The 13,727-nt window shown below is 38.0% G+C and overlaps 1 protein-coding gene across 5 annotated transcripts in view; it reads right to left on the reverse strand.

The window, feature by feature from the left end:
• The window catches only part of UNC13C (unc-13 homolog C), a 646,481-nt gene that overhangs the window by 46,943 nt on the left and 585,811 nt on the right, over positions 1-13,727 (reverse strand). For all 5 annotated transcript variants that reach the window (XM_043471933.1, XM_043471936.1, XM_043471934.1 and 2 more), the window contains one exon: positions 5,378-5,525. In XM_043471933.1, the coding sequence (XP_043327868.1) occupies positions 5,378-5,525 (148 nt within the window). The remainder of the gene's footprint in view (positions 1-5,377; positions 5,526-13,727) is intronic.

The raw sequence follows: 13,727 nt of genomic DNA on the forward strand, positions 1-13,727 counted from the left end.
TTCTCCTCCTGCCTTCAATCTTTCCCAGCATCAGGGCCCTTTCTAATGAGTTGACTCTTCGCATCAGGTGGCCAGAGTATTGGAGCTTCAGCTTCAGCATCAGTCCTTCCAATGAATATTCAGGATTGATCTCCTTTAGGATTGACTGGTTTGATCTCCTTGCAGTCCAAGGGACTCTCAAGAGTCTTCTCCAATACCACAGCTCAAAGGCATCAGTTCTTCAACATTCAGCCTTCAGCCTTCTTTATGGTCCAACTCACACATCCATACATGACTCCTGGAAAAATGATAGCTTTGACTAGACTGAACTTTGTCAGCAAAGTAATGTCTCTGTTTTTTAATATGCTGTCTAGGTTTGTCATAGCTTTTTTCCCAAGCAGCAAGCATCTTTTAATTTTGTGGCTGCAGTCACCATCTGTAGTGATTTTGGAGCCCAAGAAAATAAAAAGTCTGTCACTGTTTCCCCATCTATTTGCTATGAAGTGATGGGACTGAATGCCATGATCTTAGCTTTTGAATACTGAGTTTTAAGCCAGCTTTTTCACTCTCCTGTTTCACCTTCATCAAGAGGCTCTGTAGTTCCTCTTCACTTTCTGACAGGTGGTGTTATCTGCATATGTGAGGTTACTGATATTTCTCCTGGCGATCTTGATTCTATATAGCCTTGATGCATTCCTATCCCAATTTGGAACCAGACCATTGTTTCATGTCTGGTTCTAACTGTTGCTTCCTGACCTGCATACAGGTTTCTCAGGAGGCAGGTAAGGTGGTCTGGTATTCCCATCTCTAAGAGTTTTCCACAATTTGTGATCCACACAGTCAAAAGCTTTGGAGTAGTTAATAACACATAAGCTGATGTTTTCCTGGAATTCTCTTGTTTTTTTCGATGATCCAACAGATGTTGGCAATTTGATCTCTGATCCCTTGCCTTTTCTAAATTCAGCTTGAATATCTGGAAGTTCTCGATTCATATACTGTTGAAGCTTGGATTGGAGAATTTTGAGCATTACTTTGCTGGCAAGTGTGATGAGTGTAATTGTGCAGTAGCTTGAACGTTCTTTGGCATTGCCTTTCTTTGGGATTGGAATGAAAACTGACCTTTTCCAGTCCTGCCACTGCTGAGTTTTCCAAATTTGCTGGCATATTGAGTGCAGCACTTTCACAGAGTATAGTGGTATTTCATTACTGCAGTACATTGCTAGACTAATAAACGTGTTACTCTTATAAACTAACCTGTCAGTTTCACTTGAGGACTTAAGAATACTTATCTATCCATTTTGAATTTGTTTATTTTCCAGTATTTGGAAGAGAAAGAAGAGTGTTTTTCCAAATTTATAGAGTTCAATTGACTCTTTGGCCCATAAATTTCTAATGAAACTCTACCCCTTATCATTTTTTCTTATTATTATTACTGGAAAAAGAGGACATCTAAATCTATTCTAAAAAGAGATCAAAGAAAGAGGAAGAGAAGGTAAAAACAGAGAGAACTGAAAAAGAGAAAATAAAGAATAAAAAAAAGAATAAGTGAACAAGATACAGAGTGTTTTTCTGTACCACAAACCCATTTATATAAAAGTTAAATTAAAAATATTTTCAAAGGAAAGTATATCTTTCAGTTTGAAGACAGTGAAAAACATAACCCAGTTAATTATTCATTTTTCCTTATATTTAATGTTACAATTAATTTTCTAACACAAGGATAATGCAGAAAGGAGAAAGAGATGCAAAAGAGCATTTTAACAAAAGAAAAGGAAAGAAGAAAATGGACTAAGGGAAGAGTTTATGAGAATATGAGAACAAAAAATGGATACTTTAAAAAGCACAGTTAAATTTCTAAAGGATTTCAATGTCTTTTACACAGCATGTTGATTAACACTTGAACGATAATTCATTAATACTTGCACATGCATGAGTTAGAAATTAAGGAGAAAAAAAATCAGTTTTCATTTTATCAATCATAACGTAGAATATTTTTCAAATAATGTTCACTGTGTTATAAGTTGTTTCTCTAATTAGTTCTGTATTCCTAACTTGCGGATTTGTGAGAGAAAAAGCTCAAGTAAAGGGGAAAAATTCATTCAGGGTATTTAACCTTTATAATTTAATTATTATCAAGATGATGCAGGCATGGTGGTTAAGATCACAGGATATAGATCTAGAGTAGCTGAACTGGAATCTGGCTCCCTACTTTCCAGTAGCGTGACCCTGGATTTGAGTTCCCCTGGGAGGGAAAGCTGAGACAAGCGTTCCATGGTAAAGGATCCACCTAGGAAGGCGTCCTCTCAGAGAGGACGGAGCTTCACCTCACAGGGCAATTCTGGAGTTTGTGTGGAACTCATGTTAGAGTTTTCCCAACTGAGGAAGCTCAAGTTTTGTTTTCTTATCTGCCAACTTCCTATCTTCCATTGGCTGAAGGCTGCTTCCTGGGATATTAACTGTCTGACACCCGAGCTCACCCCGGATGGGGCACCTTAGGCAGACGGTGGAAGGGGTTCTCAGTGTGTAGCTTTACCTCCCATTTCATATCTTATATTTGAAAGACACCATAACACCAGCATGGTCTTTCTAAATTTTATTAACAAAACATAAGATTAGCAAAAATTAAATATAATAAATCTTCATGGGTATTTGATACTGTGCCAAATCCTAGAAAATTATTTTAATTGCAATAGTATTTAAACTGGAAACTGAAACTCCATCTGATCATTTTGGACTCTTCCTTGTACTATGATAAGGAATATAAAAAGGGGGAGAGTTGATCCTACTATAATTGTAAATACTCATCTGCAGGGATATAAGAGTGGCACCCAAGTTCCTCTCTTTTAATACAGCCCAAGTCAAACTGTTCATAAGACCAGTCCATTTAAATAAGACTCTTTAGAAGTCAACTTTTCCATGTTTCTTTGTCATTTAAAGAACCTGAGGAAGCTAAGGTTCTTTAGAAGACAAAGAGAACATGGACTGGCCTCAGGCATTTGGAAGTCATTTAGGGTCTGTTACAGAAAATGGAGATTGTGTCCTTTAATATGTTCTATTTTTGGTTGTGTTATAAAGAATTCTAATATTCAGTGAATTTTCCTCTTATCTCTCCTTTTCATATTTTATGAAGGATATGGTATTGTTGCTCACTTTATTATTCAGTGTATGGTAATGAGTATTGAGATAGGATTGTGATAGAATAAAGAGAGAAGTAGAAACTCAGAAACACTGCATCCATTAATTGGTGAGCCTGGCTTGCCTCATTTTTGATTGAACAAGGGTTGTGCTATATTAGGCAGCAGTATTTCTTCCTTCCCCTTCTCCTCCAATTTAAAAGTATAAACAACTATCTGAGCAGGTAGAGACGGGAGTTTTAGAGAGATGGCGGGTGACAGTGAGGAAGTCCTCATGATCACCAAAAATGTGGAAAGAATATATGAGCTCCACTGGGCTCTATGGGAAGAAGCTGGTCATCAGTCTTCTTGCTGGGACCTCATCCCAGAGGGCTGGACACTATGAGAAGATGTTCAAGGAGCAAGAAGCCATGGCATGTGCTGCAGGAGGCAGCAACCGCGGGGTCCCTGAAGGGACCTGGGGTTGAGCGGATAGGAGGTTCCCTAGCATGGGGCCCCTGGGAAAGTTAGCGTATGGATTCAACTGTAAGGGGACATTAAATACATTGCCTCCTCCCCTTCAGTTTCTGCCCCCAATACCCTGAAGCAGAGAGGTATCTAGAAGATGATGGGGAAGGGGAGGAGAGGGCACATCAAACTCCCCCCATACCTCAGGTCCTGTGGACCTGATCATGGTTGGCTGGGACCAGCTGGAGGGATGACAAGGGAGGGACAGAGGAGGAGATGGGAATAGTTTCCATGCAGTATGCTTGAAGGTAACTATCAGAGAAAAGGCAAAGCCATTTCATATCTAAAGCGTACCAATTTCAATTATGCAGAAAAAATTGCATTACTAGAAAAAGCCAGAAAAGGGAAGTAAAAAAGAAAGACCAAGACTAAAATAAGTTACACAGTCAGGGATTATTGGGATAATGAATCCTCTTATTCCCCCACTCCCCATCTATTTTTAATGTTGCCATACAATTCATACAAAACAAACATGTGTGCCAAATTCCATACACCAAAGTTGATATTCATATGTAGTTTTTTGGTTTGACATCTATGCTGAAACATGGGTTGTATGTGTATACACATAATGTATACCTACAAAAGCAAAGCTAAGTTTTTAAACACTCACATTCTCTTGAGAATAAAGCAACAACACTATTATGATGAGTTGTGTTAGAATTGCATTCATATTTGTAGTTTAGAAAACCTTGAGGGATCATGATTCAAGGAGTAATGTATCTCTTGACAAAGCCTTATGACTCAACTCTTTTATCCTTTTTGGAACCATCTTAAGATGTAATCTGGGTTTGAAGATTGAATTAAGAGGAGTGTTTGTAGCATTTATTGGACACTGTCAGAAAGCGCAAAGTATTAGACAGGTCAAGCAGCTACCTAGCACCTACCTTGGTATTATCTTCTGTGTAGTTAGAAAAGTGAAAATATCCATGATGAAACACAGATAAGTCTGAAGGATTTTCATCAAGAAAAAAAAAATCTGTGTGCTTCCTTTGGAAGGATCTCTCATGAAAGAAGTTGTGTCCTCCTCCTTATTTTGATTATAGTGGGGTGCAATTTATTATGTTCTAGAATTTGAGCCTGCAATTGACTTTTTTTTTTTTGACTTAGAGTGACATTTTTAGTAATCACTCAGAAATTCCAGATCTTAAATGCATGTAATTACTAAAATATAATAAATCACAAAGCAACTTGAAAGACAGGTTGTTTAACAGTAATATTCTGGAAGCTTATGAGGTGGGAACTTTGCCATATGAAATAGATCTGAATTCCCACTAACATACTTGGCCCTCTTCAAAGTAGGACTTGGAATTTTCTTCCATAAAATTAAGATCAAATGAGATTTCCTCCCTGATAACCCAAGAGCAGGAGATTTTTTCATTTGAAGTTAGGATTTGAGGAGTTATTATTGTATTTTAGAAGTTACTGAGACCAATAAACACTGATTATTTTGTACTAATTTGAGAATATCACAGTTATGGTTATTCACAACAAAGGTTTACTAAATGTTATGAAATTAAAATCAACAGCAAAGGTCAACTCTTCCATACAGTTTTAGTATTAAGCATATCTCAGTATTATTGAAATTATTTATAAAATAAGTTTCTAAAAATTGAATAATTTTTTTACAAATCATAATCATCTTCATATTGATGCTTTAATTTATTATAGTCAAATTACAGATATTATTTATAATCATTTCTACATTGAAGTTTAGTTGTATTCAGTTTACCTCTGTTCATGTCCAATGTGTTACTTACTCTGTGAGGTTTGGGTGTCTATGAATTTCTTTATCAAGGCATCAGTCGTTTGGGTATAAAGACTGAGAGCATATCTCAGAGATTTAAGATCTGGGCTTTTCTCCAAGAAATTCTTTTTCAGGCCATTTCCTCCTGCATGAAAGTATTGCTAAAAAGAAAAGAAAAACAATGTAAGCGGAGGCATTTAGAAAGAAGTATTAGATGAGGGATTTTATGGCCATAATCATGAGTCTCAGATGGAATAATACAGTATGATCAACATAAGATAGATCCAAAGACATAGTACCATATGGCCATTACCAAGTCATCGCCATGTAGTTCAGGTTACCTTAGTATCTCAAGTGTTGCTCTCATTTAAAGCTTTAGTTAAATGGGATCATGAAGATATAGAGGCCAAATGCTTACAGAATGCTAGGTTTAAGATAATGTGTCAACTCGATTGTTGACTTCTGTTTCCAGAGCATAAGAAAAATATCCAGGGTTGCCAGATTTCACAAATAAAGTATCTTCTGGTCACATGTTTTCCAGATGCTGATTTGCAATTCTAGGCCAAGTGCCCACTGCTCCCACCTTCCGTGTGATCTAATCGCACAGTGGTACACACACCTAGGCCACCCTGAGGATGCAGAGTGGTCCTTAGAAGTCCAGCGTCCCCTAAACTGTGTCTGAGAAATGTAATAAAACAGTTTCTTTCTTCTTATTTTTCTTTGCCACAGTCATCCAACAAACTCAAAACATCACCATATTTATAGGTTAAATAATAGAGAAGATATATGTTTGACAATAAATATGGTCATTGGGGGATGTTAGAGTTTCTCATGGTTGCAAGTATTAAGCACAGACATCACTTCAGAGGGCAGATTATCTATCTCAAGATATATGATAGAGCTAAGGATGCTATCTCCCAGCAATTTATAGTTAGCGTGTTTACTGTATCCTGTTAAGGTTATATAAATGGGCCTGTCTTTCTCTCCCTGCACCAACAACGCTGAACTTCACCCACACGGCAACCTGGCTCACTAGGATCTAGGGTCCTCACAGAACGGCGTGTTTTGAAAAAGCTCAACAAATGATTCTGATACACTTCCCTGTGTGTCGTTGGTCTAGCCTACTTAGAGATTTCCAAGGTAAAACATGTCAACTGAAAATTCAAAATTACTTCAGTTTTCTTCCCTCTGCAGAAACATATTCTGAGCATTTGTAGGCATTTGGTCATAATTTTAGAGACTATAATATTGAGAAAATTCAGGTCACAGGCCTGAGAAAGTAGGCAATGGGGATATAAATTGAAGAATCTGTGCTACAATCACAAACTTCTTCCTCAAAAAGAAAAACCTATGGTCACTTACAATTCCATTCCATTCTAGCTGAGTGCACTGTGAAAACACAAACTGCACTTAAATCCACCAATGGTTATGAAGAGGAGACAGAGAAAAATGGGGAAAGTCTCTTATTTTTGAAGGGATGACAAAGATTTAATATCTAAACATCTTCTATACCTTGATCTTATATAAATATTAGATATTATGACATATAGAAAGCATTTATTGTGGAGTTAGAGCCCAGAATTGTTTCAGTTGCCTTGGGGGATGAAAAGATATCAGAATTCCTTTCTTCAGGAAATGTGATATGATACTTAAGTGGAAAAGTATTAATGAATGTATTGAGAGGGGAGTTTTGCTTGGAATTGACTGCTTTTCCTGGAGGAGTGGTGGGGTGAGCTCTGGAGCTCTGTTTACCTAATGAACCAGGGAAGCATCAGATGAGATAACACACCCTACTTGCAAAGAGCTGCAGCATAGACTGAACCAAGACGTGGTGGCTTCTCAGGAGGGGAAAGCACTCACCCATTCATTGTTTCCCAGACAAGCTCCAATCTTATCATACCTGAGCATAAGTGGTGGAGGCTTGTTAGTAAAGCACAATAAAAGTAATGAGCTGCAACTAAGATGATGTTTTGTGATCTCTTGGGACTATATGTAGTTGTCAGAAAAAATTTTGAAAAACTTTGAAATGAGCAAAAATGTTCAAAGAGCGCTCCGTCTGTGATACCTATCTGAGTTATCCTCACTTTTCACTGTCTTGGAGCTGTGTGTGTGCTCAGTTGCTCAGTTGCGTCTGACACTCCGCAGCCCCATGGACTGTAGCCTGCCAGGCTCCTCTGTGCGTGGAATTTTCCAGGCAGGAGTACTGGAGTAGATTGCCATTTCCTCCTCCAGGGGATCTATCTTCCTGACCGAGGGATCGCACCTGAGTCTCCTGTATCTCTTGCATTGCCAGATGGGACTCTTTACCACTAGGGTCACCTGGGCTATGTAAAACTCTGTAAATTGTAGAAAGTGGATAACAATGCATATGACTCCTGTCCAAAGAGATGCAAATTAATTATTTCTGGTGGGATGCAACTGATCACCATTTTGTGGCCAGATCTGTTTTGCCTCTATTCAAATTTATTTCAACTTTCCTCATTGCTTGCCTTTATGTGAAGCTCTTGGGATTCTTCTTTGAGCCAATTGTAAGATCTTACTGGTTGTCTCATTAATTGATGAGTTAAATAATATTTTTGACAAGTTTTATAATTGCATGAATGTCACAGTTATACTCTTATTTTTTAAATTTTTATTGGAGTATAGTTGATTTACAATGTTGCTAGTTTCTGTTGTATAGCAAAGTAAATCACTTATACATATATACATATCCACTCATTTATATTCTATTCCCATATAGGTCATTAAAGAGTACTGAGAAGAGTTCTCTGTGCGGTACAGTAGGTTTTTATTAGTTATTTTATATATAGCAGTGTTTATATTGTCAATCCCGAATTCCCAGTTTATCCCTTCCTCCCTTCTTCAAGTTTGTTTTCTACATCCGTGACTCTCTTTCTCTATTTCTGTTTTGTAAATAGGTTCACTTTGACCATTTTCTTAGATTTCACATATAAGCAATATCATATGATATTTGTCTTTTCCACCTGACTTACTTCGCTCAGTATGACAATCTCCTAGGCCAACCGTGTTGCTGCAAATGGCATTTTTTCATTCTTTTTATGGCTGAGTATGATTTCATAGTGTATATGTGTGTGTGTGTATATATACACATATGTGTATATATATTACATCTTCTTTATTCATTCCTCTATTGATGGACATTTAGGTTGCTTCCATGTCTTGGCCATTGTAAATAATGCTGCACTGAACACTGGGGTACATGTGTCTTTCTGAATTATGATTTTCTTCAGATATATGCCCAGGAATGGGATTTCTGGATCATATGGAAGATCCATTTGTAGTTTTTTAAGGAATGTCCATACTATTCTCCATAATTGGTTGTACCAATTTACATTACCACCAATTGTGTGTGGGGATCCCTTTTCTGTATTTTTTTAATCACAGTTTCAATTTCATAACTTGTGATTGGTCTGTTTATATTTTTTAATTATTCCTGGTTCAGTCTTGGAAGGTTGTACCTTTCTAAGAATTTGTCCATTTTTTTCTAGGTTGTCCATTTTATTGGTTTATAGTTGTTTGTAGTATTTTATATTTCTGTGATGTCAGTTGTAACAGCTTCTCCTTTTTCATTTCTAACTTTATTGATTTGATCCCTCTCGCTTTCTTCTTGATGAGTCTGGCTAAAGGTTTATGCATTTTATTTTTCTTTTCAAAGAACCAACTGTTAGGTTCATTGATTTTTGCCATTGTTTTCTTTGTCTCTATTTCACTTATGTCTGCTCTGATCTTTATGATTTCTTCCTTTCTCCTAACTTTAGGCTTTATTCTTTTTTTTCTCTAGTTGCTTTAGGTGTAAGATTAGGTTTACTTGAGATTTTTCTTTTTTCCTGAGGTAGAATTGTATTACTATAAACTTCCCCCTTGGAACTGCTTTTGCTATCCCATAGGTTTTGGGTCATCATATTTTCATTGTCATTTTGTCTCTAGGCATTTAAAAAAATTTCCCCTTTGCTTTCTTCAGTGAGCATACACTCTTTTAAAACAAATGATCTTTCACAGTATATGTAAAGCAGCATGGTGACAACCTTAATAGAGATTACTGTCTAATTTGTGAGGAGGGGCCATCACCTGTGGCTTACCTACAGAGCATCAGTGATGGGGTGACCTTCCTGGCCGTTCTCTCTTCCTCTTCTCCCTTAACAAATATTTACTAAATCTGTGTTGAGAACCAGAACTTACGCCAAGGATATGACGCAAAAGAGGCCTAGAGATTGTTCCCAAAGGGACTGTGATCAAGTAGGAAATGTTATTGTCATTGAATGACTCCAATGATATGTTGGAGGTGTTATAAAGACAGACAATAGGACTGGGAAATAATGCTGTTGCTGAAGGAATCAATAAAGACTTTCAAAGAGGTGACACCTATGGTGTCTTGTTTATTAACACTGCCATTTTCCAATTCAGCAGCCACCCGATAATTTACCACCATGGACTAAAGAACGGGGAAAGTCCCACTAGGTAACTGAGAGGAACTGCTTGAGAAGAACTGAAGTACAGGTATTCCCCATTCTTTGAAAATTGGCTTTATGCCACTTCACTTTTGTAGATGACCTACATTAGTACTGTTTTTGCTAACCAAAAAATACATGAAAATGATTTTCACTTTTGTGAAAAAAAGAGGAGATGTTAAAACAGCAGTGAGCTCTTAGAGGCAGTGTACATCCTGGGTAGCGAGAGTGGTACCACCCAGCGCCTAACCCAGGGTTTACACCCAGCGTCTGAGCATCAAGCTGCCATGGTTTTGGACTGTGTTTGTGCTTGATCTCGATTTATTTTGTGCATCCCTTAGCAGGACGAGTCCTAAGGGAATTGCTTCTTGCCTATGTCATCTCAGCTAATGAAAGGTTTCATAGGAACGCTCTCCTTTCCTGTAGTGGGGGATACCGGCCGTTGTAGTTCTCACGTTTCTTTGGTACAGTTTAAAATATCCTGTTTTACTACTGTCACTCTATTGTCATTACTGACCTTGTGCTTCCTGAAAGTTACAAGTTGCCTTTAGGAAGTAGAAAGCCTTGAGAAGTTAATATACTCTTAAAGATTCACAATGCTTTTTAATACATTAAAGGCTGTGCGATTCACGGTGGTAGGGAAAACTGACCTTTCACTAACATACCTGTCCTTAAAATTATTAGACTATAGGACACCTATCACACAGGACATCTACTAACTCTCAGGGACACACAAGTGTTCCATGGAATATTGTTAAGGAAACTCTAGGATAGAAGAATGTAACTGGACTTAATATAATTGAGGTATTTTTGAGGGCCTAGAAGACTTTATGTAAAAACTGAACTAGAGTTAGGCTATAAAAGCATAAACTATGTACAGTATTTGTCTTGAAACTCTCTAATAACTTTATAGGAAGACATGTTTTCACTAAAAAGGTATTATTTTGTAGGCTTTCGATACATGGGGAACTAATCATATGGTGAAAACATAAATAAGGTATGAGCTTGTTCCCGAGAAAAGCCTGAGGGTCTCTGTAGAGTTTCAGGTTATGATCCAGAGCTGACTTGTTCCTTTTGAGCCATGAAGTGTTTTGCGTCATTTGATAACAGCTCTAGCAGGACAGTAAGTGAACAGTAGAAGATTTATAAGGGCAGAAATGGTGCCTTTGTCTTTTTTTTTTTTTGCCTTTGTCTTTTAAGTGCATTGTATAATAGAAGATGTTGTAAGACAAACTCAGGCCAGAGGTAGCAATGTTAGGAGAGAAAACAAGTTGCAGGAAGCTAAGCACGAAAGCCTCGGTTCAGTGGTTCAGTGAACACAGATAAATAACACATGCCATGGGCTCCTCCTTCACAGAGAAAAGGAAATGATTTCTATGGCTATGCAAATGCCAACCTGATGACAAGGAGAAAAGGAAAAGGTCTGTATTCACAATAAAATTTTTATTGCAAAGTAAAGAATGGGGGTAACATGGCTTAACATCAGTAAAATTTTAGAGTCTTAAAGCTTTCCTCATGCTCAAATTTAATATGATTTATTAATTGATGAGGTAGCTATCAAAGCTAATGAAATCTGATCATGTGTTAATATCATGATAGGTCAAGACAAAGGGTTGTCAGCATTCTCTGCTGATTAGAACATATCTGGAATATGAGGTTGGTTCTTTGGCATCACCATTTTATGAGAAATATAAAATGGAAATTGCCTCAAGGTACATGACCAGAACTTTGTAAGCTCTAGAAGGCATGTTATTCAATAAACAGCTGTAGATAAGTTGGGGCAGCATGATCGTTTTCTTTAATGTCTGAAAGGCACTGAAAAGGGGAAGACATAGAAAAGGAAATGGAATTATTTTATAGTAGTTTTAAAGGGTAGAAGGAGAACCAATTCATAATTAGAAGCACTGGGGAAGCAGACATCAGTTTGATATAAAGAAAATATTTTATAAGAAGTGTATCTTAAAACCTGAAGCTGCTACATGTGAATTAGTAAGGTCCCATTACTGGCCATTATTAAGGGATGGTCAGTTGGCCAGAGGGCTCCCCTGGTAGCTCAGCTGGTAAAAAATCAGCTTGCAACTCGCAGGAGACTCTGGTTTGATTCCCGGGTCAGGAAGATCCTCTGGAGAAGGATAGGATACCCACTCCAATATTCTTGGGCTTTCCTGGTGGCTCAGATGGTAACTAATGTGGCAGACCTGGGTTCAATCCCTGGTTTGGGAAGATCTCCTAGAGGAGGGCATGGCAGCCCACTCCGGTATTCTTGCTTGGAAAACCCCCATGCACAGAGGAGCCTGGCAGGTTTCAGTCCATAGGGTCGCAAGAGTCAGACTAAGGGGCTAAGCGCAGTGCAGAATAGCACAGTTGACCAACAATACCATAGGTAAAATGTTTCTATGTGAGCAGGAAAAGGGACATGTCAGTTTCTGTTTTCAGTTTCAAGATGTTAGAATCCTTTTCACTTCTTTGACCTGTTCTTTACTCAAAAATGCGCTAGAAAACACTCCTTGTCTTTCCTCTATGCAGTGTGATTTGCATAGGTTATTTAACCTCACAGAGTATTGGTTAATTCCTCTGTAGAATGGGAACAGAAACAGCCATCTTGCCTGACTATGGTGTCATAAAGATGAAATTAATTACACTGTCTAGAAGATTTTTGTGAACTATAGAGTTCCTTCTATTTATAAGCTAAGCTTTATTGTGAGAATAATTCCCCAGATTCTGTCCTTGCTTCTTTTCCTAAGCACCAGCCCCTGTCTCCAGCAGTTTACTAGATACTTATTTCCATGTTCCTGTCACTATATCTAACACCAAGGTGGAAAGAGGAAAATGACCCTCCTGATTGATTTGCCATTTTTCTCTGTGGGACCAAGCTTCTCAACCACTTGGCTAAAACTGAGTCACCCTGGGCTCCTCCATCATTCCTGCCTCATTTTTTAGTTGCCAAGTTCCAGTGACTGGGCCTTTCTGTGTCACTCATAGCCATCTTTCACTTTATACTCCTAAGATTACCGTCTTTGTGATAGTCCTTGTCATCTTATGCATTAAATAACCATAACTGATCTCTGTGATTACAGTCTTAAACTAGTCAATCCATTCTACACATTCCTGTAAGACTTCCATTGCTGAAATGGTACTTTTAGCATGCCATGTATTAATATTTTCAGTATCATCTACTTTCAACCCCAACATTTCCTGTAACCTCAATGTTACACTGCTTCACTATGCAAATTTCCAGTTAAATCCAGTCCAGTCCATTGAGTGGTCTAATCATTGACTTCCAGCCTTCTGGTCTTGTGCCTTTTCATGGTCAAATTCTTTCTCCCTGAGTATGTTCAAGCCATGAGCCTCCCTCCAAAGAAAACTAGTATCTTTCCTTTCCAGCCAGTGAGCTGTCATCTGTTCCTTGTATTAGTCTTTCATATTTCCCTGATTTCTGGAGTTCATGGTAGTTGCTAACTCCCCTAAATCCTTCCCACTTTTATATGTGTACCCTCCTCAAGCCCAGTAGCATCTGTATCCCCTATTCCATCTCTGACATGATATTTTTTGTAAGTTAACACATATCATTACTTAATTTTCAACGGGCCTTCCCTGCCTTTAAATCTAGAAACTCCTGCAGAAAGAGAATAGCACTGCTTCCTAGAGGGGAGTCTCAGAAAGCACCAGAAATCTTAGGAGTTTTGTGCCCTTGTAGTGTGAAAATGCTGAGCACAGGAAACCAAAAGGACGGAGGACAGGACTTGGACTGTTACTTGGGGCAAAGAGTCAGATTTAAGAGCATCACTGAGAGAGAATGAGTGGTTTATTAGGAAAGGAGGAAAACAAACAAAAAATCTAGTTTTACTAGAATATGTGGGGTCTTGGGTTTACCAGTGGAAAGAAGCTCCTTCA

The sequence above is a fragment of the Cervus canadensis genome, chromosome 6 (assembly GCF_019320065.1).
Source record: "Cervus canadensis isolate Bull #8, Minnesota chromosome 6, ASM1932006v1, whole genome shotgun sequence".
Classification (NCBI taxonomy): domain Eukaryota; kingdom Metazoa; phylum Chordata; class Mammalia; order Artiodactyla; family Cervidae; genus Cervus; species Cervus canadensis.